This window comes from Procambarus clarkii, chromosome 50 (assembly GCF_040958095.1).
Source record: "Procambarus clarkii isolate CNS0578487 chromosome 50, FALCON_Pclarkii_2.0, whole genome shotgun sequence".
Taxonomy (NCBI): Eukaryota; Metazoa; Arthropoda; class Malacostraca; order Decapoda; family Cambaridae; genus Procambarus; species Procambarus clarkii.
Window position 1 is genome coordinate 29,052,422 of NC_091199.1, and position 23,551 is coordinate 29,075,972.

General features: G+C 39.6%; 1 protein-coding gene across 1 annotated transcript; it reads right to left on the minus strand.

Moving 5' to 3' along the window:
- Positions 1-348: 348 nt before the first annotated feature.
- Positions 349-22,756, minus strand: LOC138351724 (trichohyalin-like). The gene is made up of 4 exons (XM_069303751.1): positions 22,744-22,756; positions 21,109-22,243; positions 4,590-4,670; positions 349-437 (listed from the first exon to the last, which is right to left on the minus strand). The coding sequence occupies exons 1-4, from the start codon at positions 22,754-22,756 to the stop codon at positions 383-385; spliced, it is 1,284 nt and encodes a 427-aa protein (XP_069159852.1). The 3' UTR covers positions 349-382.
- Between the last annotated feature and the right edge of the window lie 795 nt (positions 22,757-23,551).

Below are 23,551 nucleotides of genomic sequence, written 5' to 3' on the forward strand. Positions count from 1 at the left end.
GTAGTTGATTGTTTAATAAATCCCTGAACTATATGTTTAACTAATCTCTACCCCTGTCCATTGAAGACAGAGGAAAATTTATATATGCTGGTTAGCATTGTTAATGTGTGGCCACGTCTGTGGTAAATAATAATAATAATAAAAACTAATAATACCACCAATACTACTGCAGCAGGAGAGACAGCTACTCTCCGTCAGTAGTCATATCACACCAGGCAGACACCAGCCGTCCCTCCCTGTGGGAGAGATTACTCACCTCCGTCAGTAGTCATGTCACACCAGGCAGACACTGGCCGTCCCTCCCTGTGGGAGAGATTACTCACCTCCGTCAGTAGTCATGTCACACCAGGCAGACACCAGCCGTCCCTCCCTGTGGGAGAGATTACTCACCTCCGTCAGTAGTCATGTCACACCAGGCAGACACCAGCCGTCCCTCCCTGTGGGAGAGATTACAACTCATAAAACACCTCAACATTTCACCAGGTAAAGTCCTGGACATCAGCCACATATTGTGGATGTTGTCCAGCAGCTATATAAAACTCTCCAGAACCAAGCATGTTTATCATTACTATGGAGACTAAGCTCACATCACGGATAAAGTCCTCTTGGTTGAGTCCAGGCCCCGCACACCATTTTGTATGACTCATGCTGAATCACGAAAACTGAGTCACTCATCCTGAGGCACTCATACTGAATCTCACTGACTCACTTATACAGTCATTTTTATTGAGTCACTTATAATAAGTTACTCACACTGATTCATTTATACTAAATCATACAAAGTCACTCCTGCATAGTTACTCATACTGAGTCTCTCTCATGGAATCACTCAATCTGAGTAACTCACTTTGAATCACTTGAATTTAGTCAATCTTACTGACCAACTCCCATTGATTCATTAATACTGCATTAATATGGCTTCAGCAGGTAGGCGATTCCTTGGGTTTATATCCCGCTAAACACACGGTGAAACCACGACGTTGCTGCAACGTTCTAACAAGTTGTAACACCTTCTGACAAGTGGTAACATCTTCTAGCAAGTTGTAACACGTTCTAGCAAGTTGTAACACATTCTAGCAAGTTGTAACACCTTCTGACAAGTTGTAACAGCTGTTAACAAGTTGTAACACCTTCTAACAAGTTGTAACACCTTCTGACAAGTTGTAACAGCTGTTAACAAGTTGTAACACCTTCTAACAAGTTGTAACACCTTCTAACAAGTTGTAACACCTAACAAGTTGTAACACCTTCTAGCAAGTTGTAACACCTTCTAGCAAGTTGTAACACCTTTTAGCTTTTCCTTATCATACTACAGAAAGACATTAACGTAACTTAAAGTCTTTATTGTAGTAGTTGTAGTTCTTTATTGAATAAATTATTATTGTTATAGAAGAACGGTCTTTATGTCAATAACTCAACATAATGGTGTATCACATACATATTCTGCATAGTACAAAACTTCATGTAAATTTTAATGACGGCCTGCTTCTGGCATTTGAATCCGATTCATTGTGCCACACATCAAATTAAAATTTGGTGTGAGAACTCTTGGGTTACCCTTAAGAACGCTTTATCACTAGAGGAACCGGACGTCCAAGTGGATAGGGATTTCAACCAAGATTGAAGACCTGGTGGATTGCTTCCACCCTTCTATGGGCTCTTACCTAAAGTACATGCTGCTTCCGACTCTTAACGTGTTGGCTAAGCAGTCCTTTCTGTTTGAGGTCAAACCTTCAATGTAAGGTGAATAGAAAAATCTCACAAACATTAACCGGCCACTGCATAATGACTGGAACATAAACCGGCCACTACGTCAGGACTGGAACATAAACCGGTCACTACATCATGTGTAGGGAGTTCTCACCAGAATAAGTTTGAGTACTGTTAAATTACTAGTTGAAATCTACTTTAAAATTAATTAATTGAAGTGGACTGAATGATGTAAATGAAGTGTATTACATTGATTAGTCGTGCTGAGGTTTATCTTTCCACAAGTTAAGGGGTTTATACGTACGTAACCTATATCACCAATGGTGGTTAACAAGAAACAACATTATGTGTGTTAGTTCTACGGTTAAATAGGTTAATAATTTATCAAATGCTTAGCTCTAGAGTCGAAATCGCCTGATAATAGGCAGTGGTTTTCTTCGGTCACATACAATAAACATCAGTTAAGGGAGTCTTAATAACAACTTGGGAAACCGCAAACAGGCCGAATGTATGTTAATTCTTCTTCTGAATGGCACCTGCAAATTAATGTATCAGTAGTAAACACTTACCACTACACAATGTATATATATACATGGGAAATTAATTTATTGTAAGAAATGAGTTTACCTGTTCCGGGTGCCCTCCATGTATCTTATCCGGACTATAATAATTATCTATACTACTGGCCAGAATTATTGATAATTCTTACTAGTAAACTGGAAACAATACTTCCCAAGTAGCGAAATCGTGGATTGGGTTTTTTTTTTTTTTTTTTTTTTTTTTTTTTTTTTTTTTTTTTTTTTTTCTACCACAGACGTGGCCACACATTTACAATGCTAACCAGCATATATACATTTTCTTCTGTCCTCCATGGACAGGGTTAGAGAAGTGTTAAACATACAGTTCAAGGGTTTATTGAACACTCAACTGGTGTGTACACGTGTGAATTCTTAAGTAAGGCTAGTAGTGTTGACGTATCAACTGCGATGCGCACAATATAGTGTGTCCGCTTTATGCTTGGCTTGGGACTCCCCAACCAGCACGGCTCAATTTTCGATATTATCAACTTATTACTAAAGGAGGAAGTTTGGATTTTATGAGTCAGTTAATAACGATTAGTCATATAGATCACTTTTTTGTGGTATTTAAACTCAAGATTGAAAGTTTTAGTTATTCACAGGAGTAAATATCACTCATAAATCGTGAAACTGCTTATGTGGTAACATCCCATTCTCCCTGGTGTGTTGTTAAATTCGTTTTCTGTGAAAGGTTAGTAAATAAGTAATGTTAGTATACTCCTGACATCTCTTTTTAACTTTGTATGCCAATGGTTAGTAAATAAGTGTCGTAATTTCCGACATTATGACGAGCATAAACAAGCCAGCATATACAGCTAAGCCTCTTTCGTAAATATTATTTTTGCCTTTATTTAAAATTAATTTTAGATTAAAATAAATATGTGTATATAGACTCCTGGTTCAAACTTGATGACGAGTGGACACCTCCTCCGCTTGGGAGCCACCGGATCACGTTCTGTATTCGCGTTTTGCCTCTGATACTGCCGTTTGGCATCCCATTTCAACTGTCCATTTGTACGACACCTGGCGCACATATCGCCTTGGGTCACGGGATTGTTGATACATTTTTTCACGTGTTTTGGCTGGTTCTCCCGGCGGGTTGACAGTGTCCCGTGCCGGCTTGGCCGAGAGGTGCCGGGGATTGGCGGGTCTTGGTGGGCTCAGTGTGCCCTCAGTCATGGTGGCCAGCCGGCTTCTGCTCTGCTGGAGGGCACTGGATGACTTTTGCGTTTTAGTTGGGGGCCGAGTTTATGATTTTGATACCCAGTGTTCTCTGTGTGGGGCGGGCCCGGTGCTAGTCACCCTGAGGGACTCCTGGGGTTCCCCAGTGTTCTCTGTGTGGGGCGGGGCCGGTGCTAATCACCCTGAGGGACTCCTGGGGCTTTACAATCATCTGCCTGTCTGCGTTTCTTTGTCGTGTGGCATATTAGTTTCCAGTGATTGGCGTCACTCGTTTCGCGATTTGGCTTGGTGTTTCACCTTTCTAAGCTTTGCAATTAACCCTTACCGGGTTCGCCGGGGCGCATCCGATCCCACGATCGTCGTCGAACCTAAATCAACAACAACAACAACAACATATGTGTATATAGATGATTAGGATACAAAGTTTATAAACAAGTATAGTGGTCTTTCATGAATCTGAGAGGGAAAAATTCTGATGCAATAATCCTGTAAAATTTATCTTCGTATCAAAATGTGTTTCCTAACTAATACAGTTTAGTTCCCAGAGGTAAAATGTGTTACTTCTCGGAACTCTGTTACTTCTCATAGCTTACATTGTACGAGCTGCTGGCATAATCCATGTTGACTTGACACCATCCAGATGGACGACCTGACACCACCTGGATGGCTAATCTGGTGCAACCCGTCTGGTTGACCTAGCATGACCTTGATGGATGACCAAGTACGACCTCGATGACTGACTCGGCACAAACTTGATGGCTGACCTGGTATGATATTGATTATTGACCTAGCACGACCTTGATGGATGACCTGGATTGATGACTTAGCATGACCTGAATGCTTTTTCATGGTATGACATGAATTTTCGACCTGGCACGATCTGCACTGTCGACCTGACATGGCCTGAATTGTCGACCTGCATGGTTGATCTCACTCAACTTGGATGGTTGATCTGGCCCGACCTGGATGGTTAACCTGGCATGACCTGAATAGTTAACCTTGCACGACCTTGATAATTACCTTAGTGCTACCTGGAGAGTTAACCTGGCACAACCTGGATAATTAACCTGACATGACCTGGATAGTTAACCTGGCATGGTTTGGACGATATAATATTACCTGCGAGGTTTGATGAAGTAGACACCGTCCAGCCTCGCTCCCCGACAGTACAGTTCTGCACAGTCCTTGGCCGTTGACACCCTGCCAATATTTTACCATTGTAATATCTGGTTGAATTATTGTCAATTGTGTCAACTAATTACACAACAATTGTGTAAACTAATATTGACTAGCGAGTGAAAGAAGAGCTCAGGAGATATATGGTGTGATCTTGCAGTTAAAGAAAGTTACTCTTGCGTAGCAAACAGATTATTACAGAAGAGTATGAATAAAATATGAGTGTAAACACCATGTGAGTATAAGTCTTTTGTGTGAGTCATTCAAAATAATTATTGGGATGATTTGAGATTTCAGAGATGAGTTTTTTCTATCATGTGAGATCTGTGAGATATGAGTTAGTATTAGTCAAATGAGAGATTATCTTATGAAAGTGGATTATCATATGTAATGTGAAGTGCAGCAGGGGATAAAAAAACAGTAAGTAAACTTGATTTGAAAAAAAAGTTAGTAAGAACTCTGAAAAGTAAGACACTGTGAAGTCACAAAAAAGATGCAGTGAATTTCATAAAAAAACAACAACACAAACATGGCTCTGTAAATTAATACACTGTGATCTCCCTTAAAAAAAATTGTCATTTTGAAACCTAAGGTAGCCTACAAAAAAATTAAGTCTCGGCAAAAAAACTAAATCTCTGCAAAAAATAAGTCACTCTGCAAAAAAAAACTTGTCACTCTGCATACAAAAGTAATTCTGCAAAAACTACAGTTACTGTGCAAAAAAACTAAATCACTCTGCAAAAACTACGTCTTTTTGCAAAAAACTCAGCAACTCTGAAAAAAAAACTGTCACTGCATAAATACTAAGTCAGTCTGATAAGAGCTATGATCCGAAACACATCATGTGTTGATGTGTTTGAATTGTTTAAAGTATGTCTTAAATTATATGAAATGACTGTCTTGGTAAAAGTTTAACTTAATAAAAGGATGAGACATGGAAATTTGAATTGCTGCTCCAAATTGGAGAGTAAACACTAAACATCAAGGTTAAATTCGCTGAGATAGAAGGTATAGTTGAATAAAATATTAAAATTGGTAAGACAGAAGATGCACATATTGAAGTGGGGGTAGATGTAAACTCTATTTGATGGGAGCTATGATATTAAACAACAATTGTTTGGTATGTTGAAGTGCTTAAAGGAGACCTAAATCGTTTAATAATGCAAATTGGAAAGTAAACAAAAACAGAAAGATAAATTGTAGAGTTGTAAGGTACAGTTTGATTTATTTAGTAGAATTGATAGTACAGAAGATGCACACAATGAATAGAATAGAAGCAAAGTGATTTAAAGGGTGCTATGATCCGAAACAGAACATGTGATGGTGTGTTGAACTCTATAAAGTTGGTTTAAATCGTTTTAATGTTATTGTCCCCCTTGCCTCTCCTACAAGGGGTATTTTCAACTTTCTCTGAAAATGGTTGTGAATTGGAATGGCTGTTACATAATGACTGTATACACATTACATCTTTAGGAATATAAATTAGAGACTACATAGTGATATTCGACACTTGAACATAAGAATGGAAGATATGATACAATATAGACTGCTTTAGCAAGATCGATATGGCCAAACACTAATGTGAGTCGGACTAAAAAAAATTACTTTAAACAGCTCTCACACTAATACACGTGTTCATGCACGCTGATGCATGCTTACATTCGTCCACAGGCACAAGTCACACTCACCCTGTAATACTCAGGGAATTTGGGAAAGTCCTGTCGAGGGATGAGTATACACGTTATGTTAAAATTGGAAAAATATTATACTTCAAGTACCGCTAGTCATAAACTTTGATACATTAAGAGTTTAATTGTGAAACAGAATGTTTGATATTGGCTAGATACAGCATGAACGATGAGTTAATTTGTTTTTGAAACTGCAGAGTTATGATATAGTTGGATGTTGAATAAAGATACAATATATAGCTATCCCTCTACCACCTTATTGGTTGGTTATTATATAAGAAGATATAATATGAAAGATGAAATAAGATGATAAAGAGAAAGACGAGATATGATAATGGTACAGTTATCATTTAATTCCTTAAATGGGATCGTGGGTGTGTGACGTTTTTATGTGTTACCCTGATCATTGAGTAAGGGAATGAAGACATCGCAGATAACTCCATCTTATCACGGATGAAATATTGAATAAAGTGAATTTTAAGGGGGGAAGGAATCATCTTGAGAGTTGTATGGTTCATTTGGTAAGAATGCTTCGTGAATACCTGATCTGCATTGGTAGGTAAGCACTAATAGGTAAGTAGTCTCGCTCATCCACGTTCACCCGCATTCTGGGTCATCCAGTCTTACACCACCCTCCTTGACAGCCGCACACCTGCTCTCTCACTCTATTGTTCCTACCGATGACCCTCTGTACCCTTGTCTCACATCCTCTCAGGGGGTCTCGTCACTCTCCCGAAAATGGGGACAATTTAATTATTGCAAATTTGAGAGTAAACACAAAACATGAAGCTTACATACCTTAGTTGGACGGTCCAGATTGATTGAATTAGTAATATTGATAAGACATTAGTTACACTAGAAGATCCACAAGATGATTCAACTTTAGATGTAAAAGATCTGTGATGGACTATATGATACGAAACAGAATAACTGTATGTATATTGTACTGCTTAAAGCTGACTTAAATTGATTAATACAACATAAAACAGTAATGTTATGATATGGAAAAGATTTACTGTGGAATAAGTTAATATTAATAATGATGAGTTTGAAAGATTTTGATAAAAGTAGAAAGATTAACTAAGTTACGACAGATAGAGATAAGATCATAAAAAGAAAAGATAATAATAGCGGGGAAGTGTAGTTTACTTTACTGGGACCAATTTATATAGGTCTACCTGAATATAGTGAAGAGGATGGGAGTCTGGTGTTAGATCTGAGATCTATAACTTATCATGCTAGTCATGCGAAATGAAAGATCTAGAGAAACATGTTTGGAAAGCACAGATATGTAAGTGCATCAGCCCGTCCTCCAAAAATGGGGAGGTAAAGGTACACAGCCCCGTAAGTGCAATTATGTACTATGTATGGCAGTCAAGAATTGTACTAATTTACACTTAGTATTAAATCGTAGTCAAATATATTGTGAATATTTGAGTTTACCTAAAAAGCTGAAAAGAAAACCACGACCTAACCTAACCGTCTTAGTTTGTGAAGATAAGCATTTTATTGGATCTTTATTATACCTACTACTTAACCTATAGCTATATTGATATTACAGTTTTATAAAACAAATAAAACAAAACTAAAATATTTCAATAAATTGTAAAGTAACTCAGGACATTTTCAAATTTTGTATAAAATCTCTATTGTTTAATAAAAGTGAAAAAGAAAATCCTAATATTTAAAACTTGTTTATAGCAACTGAACTTTAAAATTTCATCTTAAAATTTTAAGTGTCCTAACAGAAAACTAGGAGAATTAAATCGGGGGAGGGGGATGGGTAAATGTAACAGCCCCATAAGTGCAATTATGTACTATGTATAACAGTCAGAAAATGTACATATTACACTTAGTATTAAAACGTACTGTCAATTCGGAGGATGGGTTGCAGTGCATAGATAAATGACAGACCCATACACTGGTTCATCCATGGTCAACCTTGAACGCTTTCCCAGTCACAGTCTTTTCTCACACACTAATGAAAAATTTACACATACCATGGAGAGTAAACACTGAATCTTTGATGCTTAAATAGCAATATTGAAATATACTGATCAATAAACTTGATAACATTTATGAGTCGTAAACACAAAGATGCGTAGATATACAGTATTTACTTGATGCGTAAGTGTAGGATGAAGTAGAAACGAGGAAAAGATTACTTTATTTGTTTGAAACTGAATAATAGCAGGGATCATGAAAGATCGAATTGGTAATATTTATAACTTATAAAACACACAAAAAAGTTTAACTAATACATGCATACCGTTGTGTTAGAGATTTGTTAATATATAAATCATAATGAGGTGATACGGAAAGATTTGTCTGGGAAAGCTTATAACAAATATTAATGTGTATGAATGATTTTGATACCGAGTAAATGAAAAAGATAACTTACTTATTTTGCAGTAAGATAGATTGGTAAAATATTGATAATAATAAGACTATTGTATACCTTACTATTTTTTCATCTATGATACACTACCGAAGTTAAGGTATGGGGAGAGAGAGTAACACTATGATTTGAAAACGTTCAATGTAACATTCTAAACGTCAAGAATGAAGCATCTATTGAGAACGATGGGAATTTGACTGGAAAATGTAAAGTAAAATGTAAATGTATAGTTATGCTGGGGGGGGGGGGGAGAGGAGAGGGTTGAAGGTCAGAGAGCCTCATCTGCTCACCTACTTCCCCTCTCAACACACACAAACTCCCTTACACTTACTTGATCATACTCATCACTTTCATTTCACTTTCACTATACTCCGAAAATACGTTAGTTGGAATCAATAAGGTAGGCGAATAATTTAAAATAAAGCCATATTCCTCTACTACGTCTAAAATATGATGATTTAAATTATAATTGCTATGACACAACACTTTACTACGCGCAAAATATAAGTAACCCATTAAATCTAAGTAGCCCAATACAAGTAGCCCTATGTGACTAAGTGGATTTCATCCACACCAGAGACTGGGCTGCTGCGGTCATTGATCCCTGTTTGTGAAACCCATGGTCCTGTGACTAGAGGGTAAAACCGCATCTGATATTAACCATAACACTTAACTACGAATCCATACACTGGAATATATAGGCAATTACTACAAACACAATACAATGGTTTAAACTAGTAAGACACAGGTCCAAGACTAAAGTCTCTAAAAATAAATTAATTAACCCTAATGCCAAGAGGTGGGCAACTGAACACCCGCACCCCGGGATGCGCGCACGTGCGCACATTCACGTTTAGCGAGCGATCTATCATGCTCATCTGTCAATCATCTAGCTCTGCCGATGGAGGGGATGGCTCTAGTCTCGTTTTCTCCTACTCAAAGACACTCCTCAGAAATGTTCTTTAGATCAATCTTACAGAGCTTGCTAAGGACATCTCTGGTTTCATCACTCCTTTTGGCCTCTTTAGATACGAGCGACTGTCTTTTGGACTCTGCAATGCCCCAGTTACCTTCCATCCTGCTGTGAACATCATCATCCAAGACCTTGACGATACCTACGCCTACCTGGATGACATTGCTGTTGCGACCATCATCTGGGAAGAACATCCACAACAGCTACAACGTCTGTTCTACAATCTTTTCCAGGCTGGTCTCGCCATTAATTTGGACAAGTCCACGTTTGCCAAAGGTAAAGTACTTCCACTGCCTATGATATGACACGATCTTGGTCATATCATAGACAGTGGAAGCATAGCACCTCTAGACGTTCACCTTCAAGCCATCCAACAATATCCACAGCCTACTTCACATAAACAACTTATCCATTTCTTAGGCATTGCTTCATATTATCGTCGATTTTGCAGAAACTTTAGCACCGCTGCCTCACCTCTAATCAACCTTACCAGGCCCCTAAAAAGAAGTACATTTTGATTATCTCCCAATCCATTGCTTTTGAACAACGGAAAACCTTGCTATGTACTAATCCCATCCTCGCCTCGCAAGATGTTAAACAACCCTTCATCCTTAATGTTGATGCCAGCAGTACCGGCATTGGGGGTGTCTTGATGCAACAATGAGAGGGAGAATTCTTGACAGTCAGCTACTACAGCTACAAGCTGAAACTTCGCCAATATAATTATAGCACAATCGAGAAGGAGCTACTCGCCATCGTGCTGTGCTTGCAACGTTATGAACCCTATCTACAAAGGCACTATCCCATCACCATCTATTCTAATCATAATCCACTTTGGTTCCTGCAACGAGCCCAGTTCTCCAACCAAGACTTACTCCATTGGGCTTTGTTCCTGTAGAACTAGCATCTCAAGATCTCCTACATCAAAGGCTCAAACAATATAGTTGAAAAAGCACTCTCCCGAGTCCATGAAGTGGACCCTCCCTCTTCCAATCTTCTACCAGCATCAGCATCTTAGGCAACAGAAAAAGGTTTCGGGGAGACGCGGTCACGTAATTCCCCAGCATAGCGTGGAAAGCTGCCTCTTCCTCCTACCTTCAACGCCTTCATGATACTGTACACCCTCTACGACAGTAAAGTCAGACAGCCCCCCAGACAGACGTCTGGATACCCTCTCCCCCTGAACACCGTACCAAACTACGCAAACCCATGACAGGTGAAGCTCGCCAGTGACCTGTTTGCGCCCGCTAACTGCTCGTCATCTCGCTGGCTCCTCGTCACCATTGCACCTTGCCGCCAGACATCACCCACAGACATATATAAACCCCTGCTGGTGGCCAGGAACCTCAGACTACCCCTGGTGCTCTTGGGATCTACACATCACCTACTTCACTTGCTCTTGCTTCCTGCTACGGTGCGTAACGGTGATCTAGTGTACTTGTCACATAGCTTTCAACAACATTTTTGTTCTTCAAGGAGAGTAACATATTTAATTAATTTCTCGTGATTTAGCCAAGTATTGTTCAGGAATTATTTTGTTATTATGATTAAAGTTATAGTAAAGTGTTTGTTTATGTTTATTGTTTAACCCGGCAACTTTCACACCACAAAGGCAAAGCACTTCATTCTTTGGGGCACACGTGAGGAACACAAATGCGAACAAGCCTGAATGGTCAATTAATGCACAACAATATTCTACCCACTTCAAGACTCCGCTTCAATATAGAAGCATTAAGAAATATGGGCCAATAGGCCCTCCGCAGTTACTTCCATTCTTACCTTCAATACCCATTGTTTCGTGTTCTATCCTGTGTTGAAAGTTTTGTTCACCTCATCCAAAACTGTTGTAACGTATCACCTCACCCAAAATGCGGGTATAAAATAAGAAATGAAAGCTGTTTAAATCATAGCATAGTAAGAACTCTGTTTAGTGTTTGCAGGTTATAGTTGTGTGTGTGTAAACTAAAAGTCTTTGAAAATGTAATAAGTTATTACGAAACGTGTTCAAGTGTCGCGTCAGACTAGAAATAAAAATTAATTTTGGAGAACTGATTTTTCAGTTACCATCAACAATGAAAAGAAACATAAGAAATATCGAGAAATTCGTGTTAGAATTATTAATCTTACTTTTTCGGTCATATTTAATATATATATAATATATATAATATATATATATATATATATATATATATATATATATATATATATATATATATATATATATATATATATACATATATATATATATATATATGTCGTACCTAGTAGCCAGAACGCACTTCTCAGCCTACTATGCAAGGCCCGATTTGCCTAATAAGCCAAGTTTTCATGAATTAACTGTTTTTCGATTACCTAACCTACCTAACCTAACTTTTTCGGCTACCTTACCTAACCTAACCTATAAAGATAGGTTAGGTTAGGTAGGGTTGGTTAGGTTCGGTCATATATCTACGTTAATTTTAACCCCAATAAAAAAAATTGACTTCATACATAATGAAATGGGTAGCTTTATCATTTCATCAGAAAAAAATTAAAGAAAATATATTAATTCAGTAAAACTTAGCTTATTAGGCAAATCGGGCCTTGCATAGTAGGCTGAGAAGTGCGTTCTGGCTACTAGGTACGACATTTATATATATATATATATATATATATATATATATATATATATATATATATATATATATATATATATGTCGTACCTAATAGCCAGAACGCACTTCTCAGCCTACTATTCAAGGCCCGATTTGCCTAATAAGCCAAGTTTTCATGAATTAATGTTTTTTCGTCTACCTAACCTACCTAACCTAACCTAACCTAGCTTTTTTTGGCTACCTAACCTAACCTTACCTATAAATATAGGTTAGGTTAGGTTAGGTAGGGTTGGTTAGGTTCGGTCATATATCTACGTTAATTTTAACTCCAATAAAAAAAAATTTACCTCATACATAGAGAAAAGGGTAGCTTTATCATTTCATAAGAAAAAAATTATAGTAAATATATTAATTCAGGAAAACTTGGCTTATTAGGCAAATCGGGCATTGAATAGTAGGCTGAGAAGTGAGTTCTGGCTACTAGGTACGACATATATATATATATATATATATATATATATATATGTCGTACCTAATAGCCAGAACGCACTTCTCAGCCTACTATTCAAGGCCCGATTTGCCTAATAAGCCAAGTTTTCATGAATTAGTGTTTTTTCGTCTACCTAACCTACCTAACCTAACCTAACCTAGCTTTTTTTGGCTACCTAACCTAACTTTACCTATAAATATAGGTTAGGTTAGGTTAGGTAGGGTTGGTTAGGTTCGGTCATATATCTTCTTTAATTTTAACTCCAATAAAAAAAAATTGACCTCATACATAGAGAAAAGGGTTGCTTTATCATTTCATAAGAAAAAAATTATAGTAAATATATTAATTCAAGAAAACTTGGCTTATTAGGCAAATCGGGCCTTGAATAGTAGGCTGAGAAGTGAGTTCTGGCTACTAGGTACGACATATATATATATATATATATATATATATATATATATATATATATATATATATATATATATATGTCGTACCTAGTAGCCAGAACGCACTTTTTGGCCTACTATGCAAGGCCCGATTTGCCTAATAAGCCAAGTTTTCCTGAATTAATATATTTTCTCTAATTTTTTTCTTATGAAATGATAAAGCTACCCATTTCGTTATGTATGAGGTCAATTTTTTTTATTGGAGTTAAAATTAACGTAGATATATGACCGAACCCAACCAACCCTACCTAACCTAACCTAACCTATCTTTATAGGTTAGGTTAGGTTAGATAGCCGAAAAAGTTAGGTTAGGTTAGGTTAGGTAGGTTAGGTAGTCAAAAAACAATAAATTCACGAAAACTTGGCTTATTAGGCAAATCGGGCCTTGCATAGTAGGCTGAGAAGTGCGTTCTGGCTACTAGGTACGACATATATATATATATATATAAATATATATATATATATATATATATATATATATATATATATATATATATATATATATATATATATATATATATATGTCGTACCTAGTAGCCAGAACGCACTTATATATATATATATATATATATATATATATATATATATATATATATATATATATATATATATATATATATATATATATATATATATGTCGTACCTAGTAGCCAGAACGCACTTCTCAGCCTACTATGCAAGGCCAAATTTGCCTAATAAGCCAAGTTTTCCTGAATTAATATATTTTTTCTATTTTTTTCTTATGAAATGATAAAGCTACCCATTTCATTATGTATGAGGTCAATTTTTTTTTATTGGAGTTAAAATTAACGTAGATATATGACCGAACCTAACCAACCCTACCTAACCTAACCTAACCTATCTTCATAGGTTAGGTAGGGTTAGGTAGCCGAAAAAGTTAGGTTAGGTTAGGTAGGTTAGGTAGTCGAAAAACAAATAATTCATGAAAACTTGGCTTATTAGGCAAATCGGGCCTTGCATAGTAGGCTGAGAAGTGCGTTCTGGCTACTAGGTACGACATATATATATATATATATATATATATATATATATATATATATATATATATATATATATATATATATATATATATATATATGTCGTACCTAGTAGCCAGAACGCACTTCTCATCCTACTATTCAAGGCCCGATTTGCCTAATAAGCCAAGTTTTCATGAAATAATGTTTTTTCGGCTACCTAACCTACCTAACCTAACCTAACCTAACTTTTTCGGCTACCTAACCTAACCTAACCTATAAAGATAGGTTAGGTTAGGTTAGGTAGGGATGGTTAGGTTCGGTCATATATCTACGTTAATTTTAACTCCAATAAAAAAAATTGACCTCATACATAATGAAATGGGTAGCTTTATCATTTCATAAGAAAAAAATTAGAGAAAATATATTAATTCAGGAAAACTTGGCTTATTAGGCAAATCGGGCCTTGAATAGTAGGATGAAAAGTGCGTTCTGGCTATTAGGTACGACATATATATATATATATATATATATATATATATATATATATATATATATATATATATATATATATATATATATATATATATATATATATATATATATAAATGTCGTACCTAGTAGCCAGAACGCACTTCTCGGCCTACTATGCAAGGCCCGATTTGCCTAATAAGCCAAGTTTTCATGAATTAATTATTTTTCGACTACCTAACCTACCTAACCTAACCTAACTTTTTCGGCTACCTAACCTAACCTAGCCTATAAAGATAGGTTAGGTTAGGTTAGGTAGGGTTGGTTAGGTTCGGTCATATATCTACGTTAATTTCAACTCTAATAAAAAGAAATTGACCTCATACATAATGAAATGGATAGCTCTATCATTTCATAAGAAAATAATTAAAGAAAATATATTAATTCAGGAAAACTTGGCTTATTAGGTAAATCGGGCCTTGCATAGTAGGCTGAGAAGTGCGTTCTGGCTACTAGGTACGACATAAATATATATATATATATATATATATATATATATATATATATATATATATATATATATATATATATATATTTAATCGTTGGTGAATCTGAGGTCTACAAAGCAGCTCTTTCTTTTCCACCTGGGTCAGCAGGCGGCTTTACAGGGTTAAAACCTCAACACATCAAGCAAATGTTATGTCCTGCGGTTGGTGATGCTGCATAAGATCTTCTTATGGAACTCACAAAGTTTGTCAACATGTGCCTGGCTGGCGCCATGTCTATGTTCCTATGTCAACCTATGTCTATGTTCCTATGCACCTGAGGTCATCAGGCCTCTCTTTTTTGGTGCCTCCCTCTGTGCTCTCAAAAAGAAGGACGAAGGAATCAGGCCAATCGCTGTTGGCAACACTCTCCAACGTCTGATTGCCAAGGCTGCTACGAGGGTAGTCAGCCAGCAAGCGGCTGAATTGCTGAAACCAATCCAGCTAGGATTTGGAATCCCCCATGGCTGTGAAGCGGCTGCCCATGCAGCACGAGCATACATCACCAACATTTCTGATGAAAAGGCCCTGCTCAAACTGGACTTTAAGAATGCCTTCAACATGGTCAGAAGAGATGCAGTACTTTGTGCCGTACATCGCCATTTCCGGCCCCTCTACCCGTTCATACTATCGTGCTACAGTGGTGAGTCAAAACTGCTCTTTGGTGAACATGAAATCAGATCATGTGAAGGTGTTCAGCAAGGTGATCCTCTTGCTCCCCTATTTTTCTGCTTAGTCTTAAAAGAAATCACCGAAACCTTGTCCAGCGAGTTCAACATCTGGTTTTTGGATGATGGCACTATAGCTGGCACCGTAGACCACCTCTTGGCAGATATCAGGAAAATAAGGGAGCAAGAAGTAAGCCTGGGTCTTGTTCTGAACCCTTCCAAGTGTGAAGTAGTCTCTTCCAACCCAGACATCGTAGCTAGAATAAGGTCTGCCTTCCTGGAGCCCATGTCATTAGGGCCGAGAACAGCACCCTCCTTGGAGCCCCCCCTCGGGTCTAACGCCATTGAGGAGATCCTTGACAAAAAAATCGCAGACCTTAGGAGGATGGAAGACAGAATAGGTGACATCGATGCCCACGGTGCTTTTTATCTCCTCACCAAATGCCTATCCCTTCCGAGGTTAACCTACTTTCTGAGGTGCACCCCATCTTACGACAGCCGAAAGCTTGAAGAGTATGACCTCTTAGTGAAGACCATGCTGGAAAAAGTTGTTAACCTCTCCCTCAACGAATGCCAGTGGAAACAAGCCACTCTTTCTGTTAGGCTCGGTGGCTTGGGTGTCCGCACCGCCACCCAAATTGCTGTCCTAGCCTTCCTATCTTCCTCCTCAGCATCAGATGACCTGGTTAAGGAAATTCTACCTGACACCCTGAGTGATGTAGCGGGGATACAGGACCCCCACTACACGGAATGCTACACGAAATGGGGTGCCATGGCAGACCCAGAACTCAGACCAGCCATGCCGAAAGCCAATAAACAATCCAGTTGGGACAGCCCCATTGTAGACAAAGAAGCCACAGCTTTGCTGGAGTCTGCAACAACTCCCAGTGATCGTGCACGCCTCACAGCTGTGCAGGCTCCCCATGCAGGGGACTTCCTTTTGGCAGTTCCTATGTCTGCGACAGGCACACGTCTTGATCCGCAGGAGCTCCGTATTGCAGTCGCTCTCTGTCTTGCTGCCCCTATCCACACTGTTCACAGGTGTATTTGCGGCGAGGCAGATGCTGACGAATATGGATTGCATGGCCTGCACTGTGGAAAATCTGGTGGTTGGCACACTAGACACGACGAAGTCAATGACATCATTAAAAGAAGCCTTGCCTTTGCTCAGTGTCCAGCGGAGAGAGAGCCCCGCAACCTACTAAACCGTGACTGTTAGCTTTGCCGGCCGACCAGACGGAATCACACTGCGACCATGGAAGGGTGGCAGACAGTTGGCATGGGACTATACTTGTGTATCCACCCTGGCAACCACATACATCAACCTCTCTGCCGGCACAGCAGGAGCCGCGGCGACACGCAGAGAAAGAGACAAGTCAGCCAAGTACAGGCAATTAGATCATCGGTACAACTTTGTTCCAAAAGGGTCTGAGACCCTAGGCCCATGGGGAGAGAGTGCAAGAAGGTTTCTTAAGGATCTTGGTTCCAAGCTCATTGATACCACAAGAGACCCCTAGAGCAGCAAGTTTTCTCTTTCAGCGCCTCAGTGTCGCGATCCAGAGGGGGAATGCTCACTGCGTCCTCGGTTCCTGCCCGGCGTCGTAGGAGTTCGAGGAAATCTACAGCCTCTAGGAAGCGAACTTTTTTTTGTATCCTCTCAATGTTAATTTGTTGTATAAAATCAGGTATGTAACTGTATAACCTTGCATAATAAAGTGTACACCATAAAAAGAGGTGGGGTGGTAGGAGAAGCGAACACTCTTACGCATTCAGAGTTAAATGGCAAGTTTTTTCCTGAATGCTCTGTGTTCCCTTCTCTGAGGCTGTTGGTCCCTATAATTGCACCAGAGGTGGTACCCCCCTTTATATATATATATATATATATATATATATATATATATATATATATATATATATATATATATATATATATATATATATATATACCCATACTTACGACCAGCCAGCACATAATAGAGCAAATAAAGGTTGTTTTGCCTGATATTCATTCAACCAACTCTGAGGACAGCACACTCCTAGGTGCTCCTCTTGGAGGGAATGCCTATATTTTCACACCACTGAATTGTAAATCCTCTAAATGTAAATAACCACTAAATGTAATTCCTGAATTGTAACTCACCCTACAATTTACCACCGCTGCCTTCGCAGACAGAAAATCATTAGGATCCTGGCTGAATCCAATAAAGCCAAACCTACTTCCACCACCAGAGCCACTGGTACCAAATCCAACACCTCAGCTCCCACCCACCTACCATAAGACTTCCCAGTCCTACCAAACAGTGGCTCATTTCAGCAAGCTTCCCGGCCTCCATATTAGGAATCTAAGCACCCTCACAGTCCCTTGCATTACGTGCAGTCATTATCCGTGGTCTTATTCGACTAGCGGAGAGGCATGCCAGACCAGACAATCAACGATTCATCAGTGAACTCAACACGCTAAACCTAGTTAACGGCCTTGACCTCATCATCGCCAAGGACGCAAGTCTCCCTGCCTCCACTACCATTCCGAAGACTTCCACCAGGATGATCTATATCGATCTCAACACAGACTCCATAACCACCCAAGACCCGGTTGGCACAAAGAAAGGTATTTCCCTCTCCAGCTCCCAACACTTCTACCATCACCACCTCAGCAGACGTGCTGCCTACATCTACTAACAGAAATACCAACCCTACTGAAATAGCTTCTCCCATTAGTCCACGACACCTGAGGGTACCGCAGACTGTGAGACCAAAGACAAAACCACCAACTGTTATGGACTCCTCAGACGAGTAGGAGCTCCACCGCTGCATCACAAATACGACACCTACTCAGTACAAGGTATTTTGTTTTTAGCCTGTTTCCACAGCCTATTTTCATTACCTTACTTTTACTTGAGTTGAACTTTAGTAGCCATTTGTTGGACCATTCGTTCAGTCTGTCTAGGTCATCTCGTAGCCCCATGCTATCTTCCTTTGTCTTAATCTTCCTCATAATTTTCACATCATCATCAAAATGCCGACCCCAACCACCCCCCTTCAAGGATAACATAGGGTCCACCCCAACCACCCCCTCTTCAAGGGTAACATAAGGCCCGACCCCAACCACCCCCTCTTCAAGGGCAATATAAGGCCTGACCCCAACCACCCCCTCTTCAAGGGTAACATAAGGCCCGACCCCAAATAACTCTGAGACGCAATATAATCACCATGCAATGTTGTGCGTGGCTACACACAAGTGTTTGTCTGTCAACATTGCACTCACACACAGAGATTCTCTTTTATAGATAGTTAAAGGGAATACGTGGGTCTTTTCCTCCTTCCCCACTGACTCTCTCTCTCTCACGCTGAGTCACTCTCACCCGCTCACTCTCTCTTCCTCTCTCTTTTTCTATCTCACTCTCTTCCTCTTTCTTTTCCTCTCTCTCTCTCTTTTCCTCGCCCTCTCTTCCTCTCCCTCTCTCTGTCTATCTGCCCACTTCTCTCTCTGTGCCAATTTGTCTATATTTTTCTTTTGCTGTCGAGTTTTAGAATAAGTCAGTGGATGAATATATATATCTTGTGAAGATATATATATACATATGTCGTACCTAGTAGCCAGAACGCATTTGTCAGCCTACTATGCAAGGCCCGATTTGCCTAATAAGCCAAGTTTTCATGAATTAATTGTCTTTCGACAACCTAACCTACCTAACCTAACCTAACCTAACTTTTTCGGCTACCTAACCTAACCTAACGTATAAAGATAGGTTAGGTTAGGTTAGGTTAGGTTAGGTTAGGTAGGGTTGGTTAGGTTCGGTCATATATCTACGTTAATTTTAACTCTAATAAAAAAAATTTACCTCATACATAATGAAATGGGTAGCTTTATCATTTCATAAGAAAAAAATTAGAGAAAATATATTAATTCAGGAAAACTTGGCTTATTAGGCAAATCGGGCCTTGCATAGTAGGCCGAGAAGTGCGTTCTGGCTACTAGGTACGACATATATATATATATATATATATATATATATATATATATATATATATATATATATATATATATATATATATATATAATATAATATTTTCCGTATTGTACATGCAGCCAATAGCTGTTTACATAGTTAAATATAAATAGCACTAATTATATTTCCTTATGTATCTAATTCACACTAATACAAATATAGCTAATACTTACAAATATATCTTACAAGGGAGAGTACCCGGTTGTGCTCGGGACTATCTCCTTTCTTCTCACTTCTCTCCTTCTTCCTTCTCACCCCTCTTCTCTCCTTGCCATCTCTCCTTCTCTATCTCCAACTCTCCAGCATCTCTCATCTTCGTCCTCCATCTTTGGTCGAGGACCGGGCCGCGGGGACACTAAAGCCCCGAAATCATATCAAGATATCAAGATAACCTCCATCCTCCTCCCATCACACTTCCTGCCCCTCTCCATATTCTCTCCCCATCTCTTCCTCCCTCTCTCCTCTCCACGTGTCTTCCCCCTCTCTCCTTTCCTCTCATCAGTCATTCTTCTTCTCCTACCCTCTCTTTAAAAATCTCCCCCTCTCCCTATTCATGCTTTTCTCCCTATGTCTGTCTGTCTGTCTTTGTCTGTTTCTGTGTGTTGTTATCTGTCTGACTCTATTTATCTTCCTGTCTTCCTGTCTATTTTCCTTTGCCCTGGTCGACCCGGTTCCTCAACTGTCCTGTCTTTGTACGTCTGTTTGTCTTTGTACGTCTGTTTGTCTCTGTACGTCTCCTTCTCTTTATACGTCTCTGTCTCTGTACGTCTCTTGGTCTCTGTACGTTTCTCTATCTCTTTACGTCTTTCTGTCTCTGTACGTCTCTCTTTCTCTGTACGTCTCTCTTTGTCTGTACGTCTCTCTGTCTCTGTACGTCTCTCTTTCTCTGTACGTCTCTCTTTGTCTGTACGTCTCTCTGTCTCTGTATGTCTCTCTGTCTCTGTATGTCTCTCTGTCTCTGTACGTTCCTTTGTCACTGTACCACTCTCTATCAATTTCTCATTTTGCAATGTATCATTCGGTGAGTCTATCATGGTCTGGCTTTCATACAGACATTTATTCACAAATTTATACACGCATTGGTGCACACATTCATGCACACATTCACACACACACACACATTCATACACTCCTCACTCCCTCTAACTCCCTCAGAAGTAAGGCAAAAGAAAGAAGGTCAGATGTGAAGTAGCACAGATTACCTTGTGGACAGCTCACTGACATTCCTCTTGCACCTCTCGTGTTCCTCTTCCATCAAGCGACTCTTTTCTGTTATTATATTCTTTTCCTCTTGAATACTTCTGAGTTGCTGTGCCTGTCTGTTTTTATCACTCTGTAGAGCCGTGTTTCCTACCCGTAACTTTCTGGCCTCTTCTTCAATGACGGAGAGTTGCTCTTCAACAAGTCTTTTCTCTCCTGCTGTGTTATTATTCATCTCTTGCAGCTGTTGTGTCTCTCGCTCTAGCTCAGCGATCCTCGTCAACGCCGTCTTGACCCTCTCCTGGGCTTGGGTCTCTGCAAGCTCCAGCTGCCGGTTCCTCGTCTTGACCAGCCTCGAGTCCTCCTCCACTTGTCGGATCTGAGACTTTAATTGAATATTTTCCAAGTGAGAAATGCGCAGTTCGTTCTTAGTCTTCATGATGTCCTCCTTGACCAGCCTCGAGTCCTCCTCCATTTGACGAATGTCAGCCATTACACGACGATTCGCCTCCTCTGATAAGCGAACATCGTTCTTAGTCTTCCTGTTTTCTTCTTCGACCAGCCTCGAGTCTTCCTCCGCTTGACGGATCTCCTCCTTGACCAGCCTCGAGTCCTCCTCCACCTGACGAATCTGGGACAGTAATTGAATATTTTCCTCCTGCGTAAAGCGCACTTCGTTCCTAATCTTCATGTTATCCTCCTTGACCAGTCTCGAGTCCTCCTCCATTTGACGGATCTCCTCCTTGACCAGCCTCGAGTCCTCCTCCACTTGAAGGATCTGGGACTTTAACAGGATAATCTCCTCCTGAGCAAGACGCACTTCGTTCCAAGCCTTCCTGTTGTCCTCCTTGACCAGCCTCGAGTCCTCCTCCACTTGACAGATCTCCTCCTTGACCAGCCTCGAGTCCTCCTCCACTTGACGGATCTGGGACTTTAATAAGACAATCTCCTCCTGAGCAAGCTGCACTTCGTTCGTAGTCTTCCTGTTGTCCTCCTCGAGCAAATGAATCGTTGTATTTGGGCGAGTGTTTTCCTCCTTCAGCTTGAGGTTGTCAGCTTGGTGAGCCTTGTTGACACACTCCAGCTGGTCCAGAGTGTCCAGGAGGCGGCGGGTGGCGTTCTCCCTCTCCTCCACACCTGCCAACATATCAAATATTAAGGTATATTTTATCTAAATATAAATTATAATTTGTGTATAAATAAAATTTTAATTTTGAAGGAAATAGCATCATCCGTGAATTGCTTTTGGTCTTACCGCTGAATGTCTAGCCACTCCTTAAACACTTGTATGTAAATGGAAACATTTTATCATGTTACCCTCTTCATGAAGCACACTCCTGGCCAAACTGTGCTCGCCAGGCCCTGAAGTATGCTCCAGGACTTGAAGTACGCTGCAGGCCCTGAAGTATGCTCCAGGCCCTGAAGTATGCTCCAAGACCTGAAGTATGCTCCAGGACTTAAAGTACACTAAACACCCTGGCGTACACTCCAGGTACAGAAGTACACTCTAGATCCTGGAATACGCTCTAGGATTTGAATTATACTTCAGACCCTGAAGTATACTCCAGACCTTAAAGTACACTGCAAACCCTGATGTACACTACAGGCCTTAAAGTACACTCCACACTCTGAAGTACCCTCCAGACCCATGAGTGAATTTCAAATCCTGAAGCACATTCTAGGCCCCGAGGGACATTTCACACCCTGAAGTTAAGTCCACACCCCTCAAAAGTACACTCCAGACCATGAAGTAGACTTCGCGCTCTGAAATACACTACAGGACCTAAAGTATTCTACTGTCTTTAAACTACTCTCAAGACCCCTGAAATACACTAGAGTATCTGAATTGTACTCCAGACCTTAAACTACATTTTAGACCCTGAAGTACACTGTAGAACCTGAAGCGCATTTCAAACCATAAAATACAACTTAGGATTTAGTGTGTACCTCCAGGACCTGAGGTCCACTCTAGGCATTGAAGTACACTCTAAAACATGAATTGCACTCAAGACCTCGAAGAACACTCCAGACCCGGAAAAACACTCAAGACCCTGAAGTACACTCAAGACCCTGAAGTACACTCCAGATCCTGTAGTACTCTCCAGAACAAGATGTACACTCCAGGCCTTGCAATACACTCCAGACCCTGAAATACACTACCCAAGAAACAATTTTATGTTGCCAGAATGTACCTGGAAAGTTTTTGAGAGCTGTTGCAACATCCGTTTTTAGGTAATCGAAACATTTTTGTGTGGAGTTGTAAATTAATTGCCACAACTTACTACACAACTTTGGGTAAACAAAAATTGAGACCTTGTGGCAATCTTAAATGTTCCATAAAAGTCGTTTATATTATTGATGAAATATATAGAAACTAAATTTATACAAGTAAGTTCAGTTGCATATACTCTTGGGGACCATTCAAGCTTGTTCACATAAAGAAGT

Excerpts from the sequence above, each read along its gene's own strand:
- LOC138351724 (XM_069303751.1), bottom strand. Across the intron at positions 4,671-21,108 it reads GTCAGTGAGCTGTCCACAAG|GGTGTCAACGGCCAAGGACT; the intron begins GTAATCTGTGCT and ends AAATATTGGCAG. Across the intron at positions 438-4,589 it reads TACTTCATCAAACCTCGCAG|GGAGGGACGGCTGGTGTCTG; the intron begins GTAATATTATAT and ends TCTCTCCCACAG.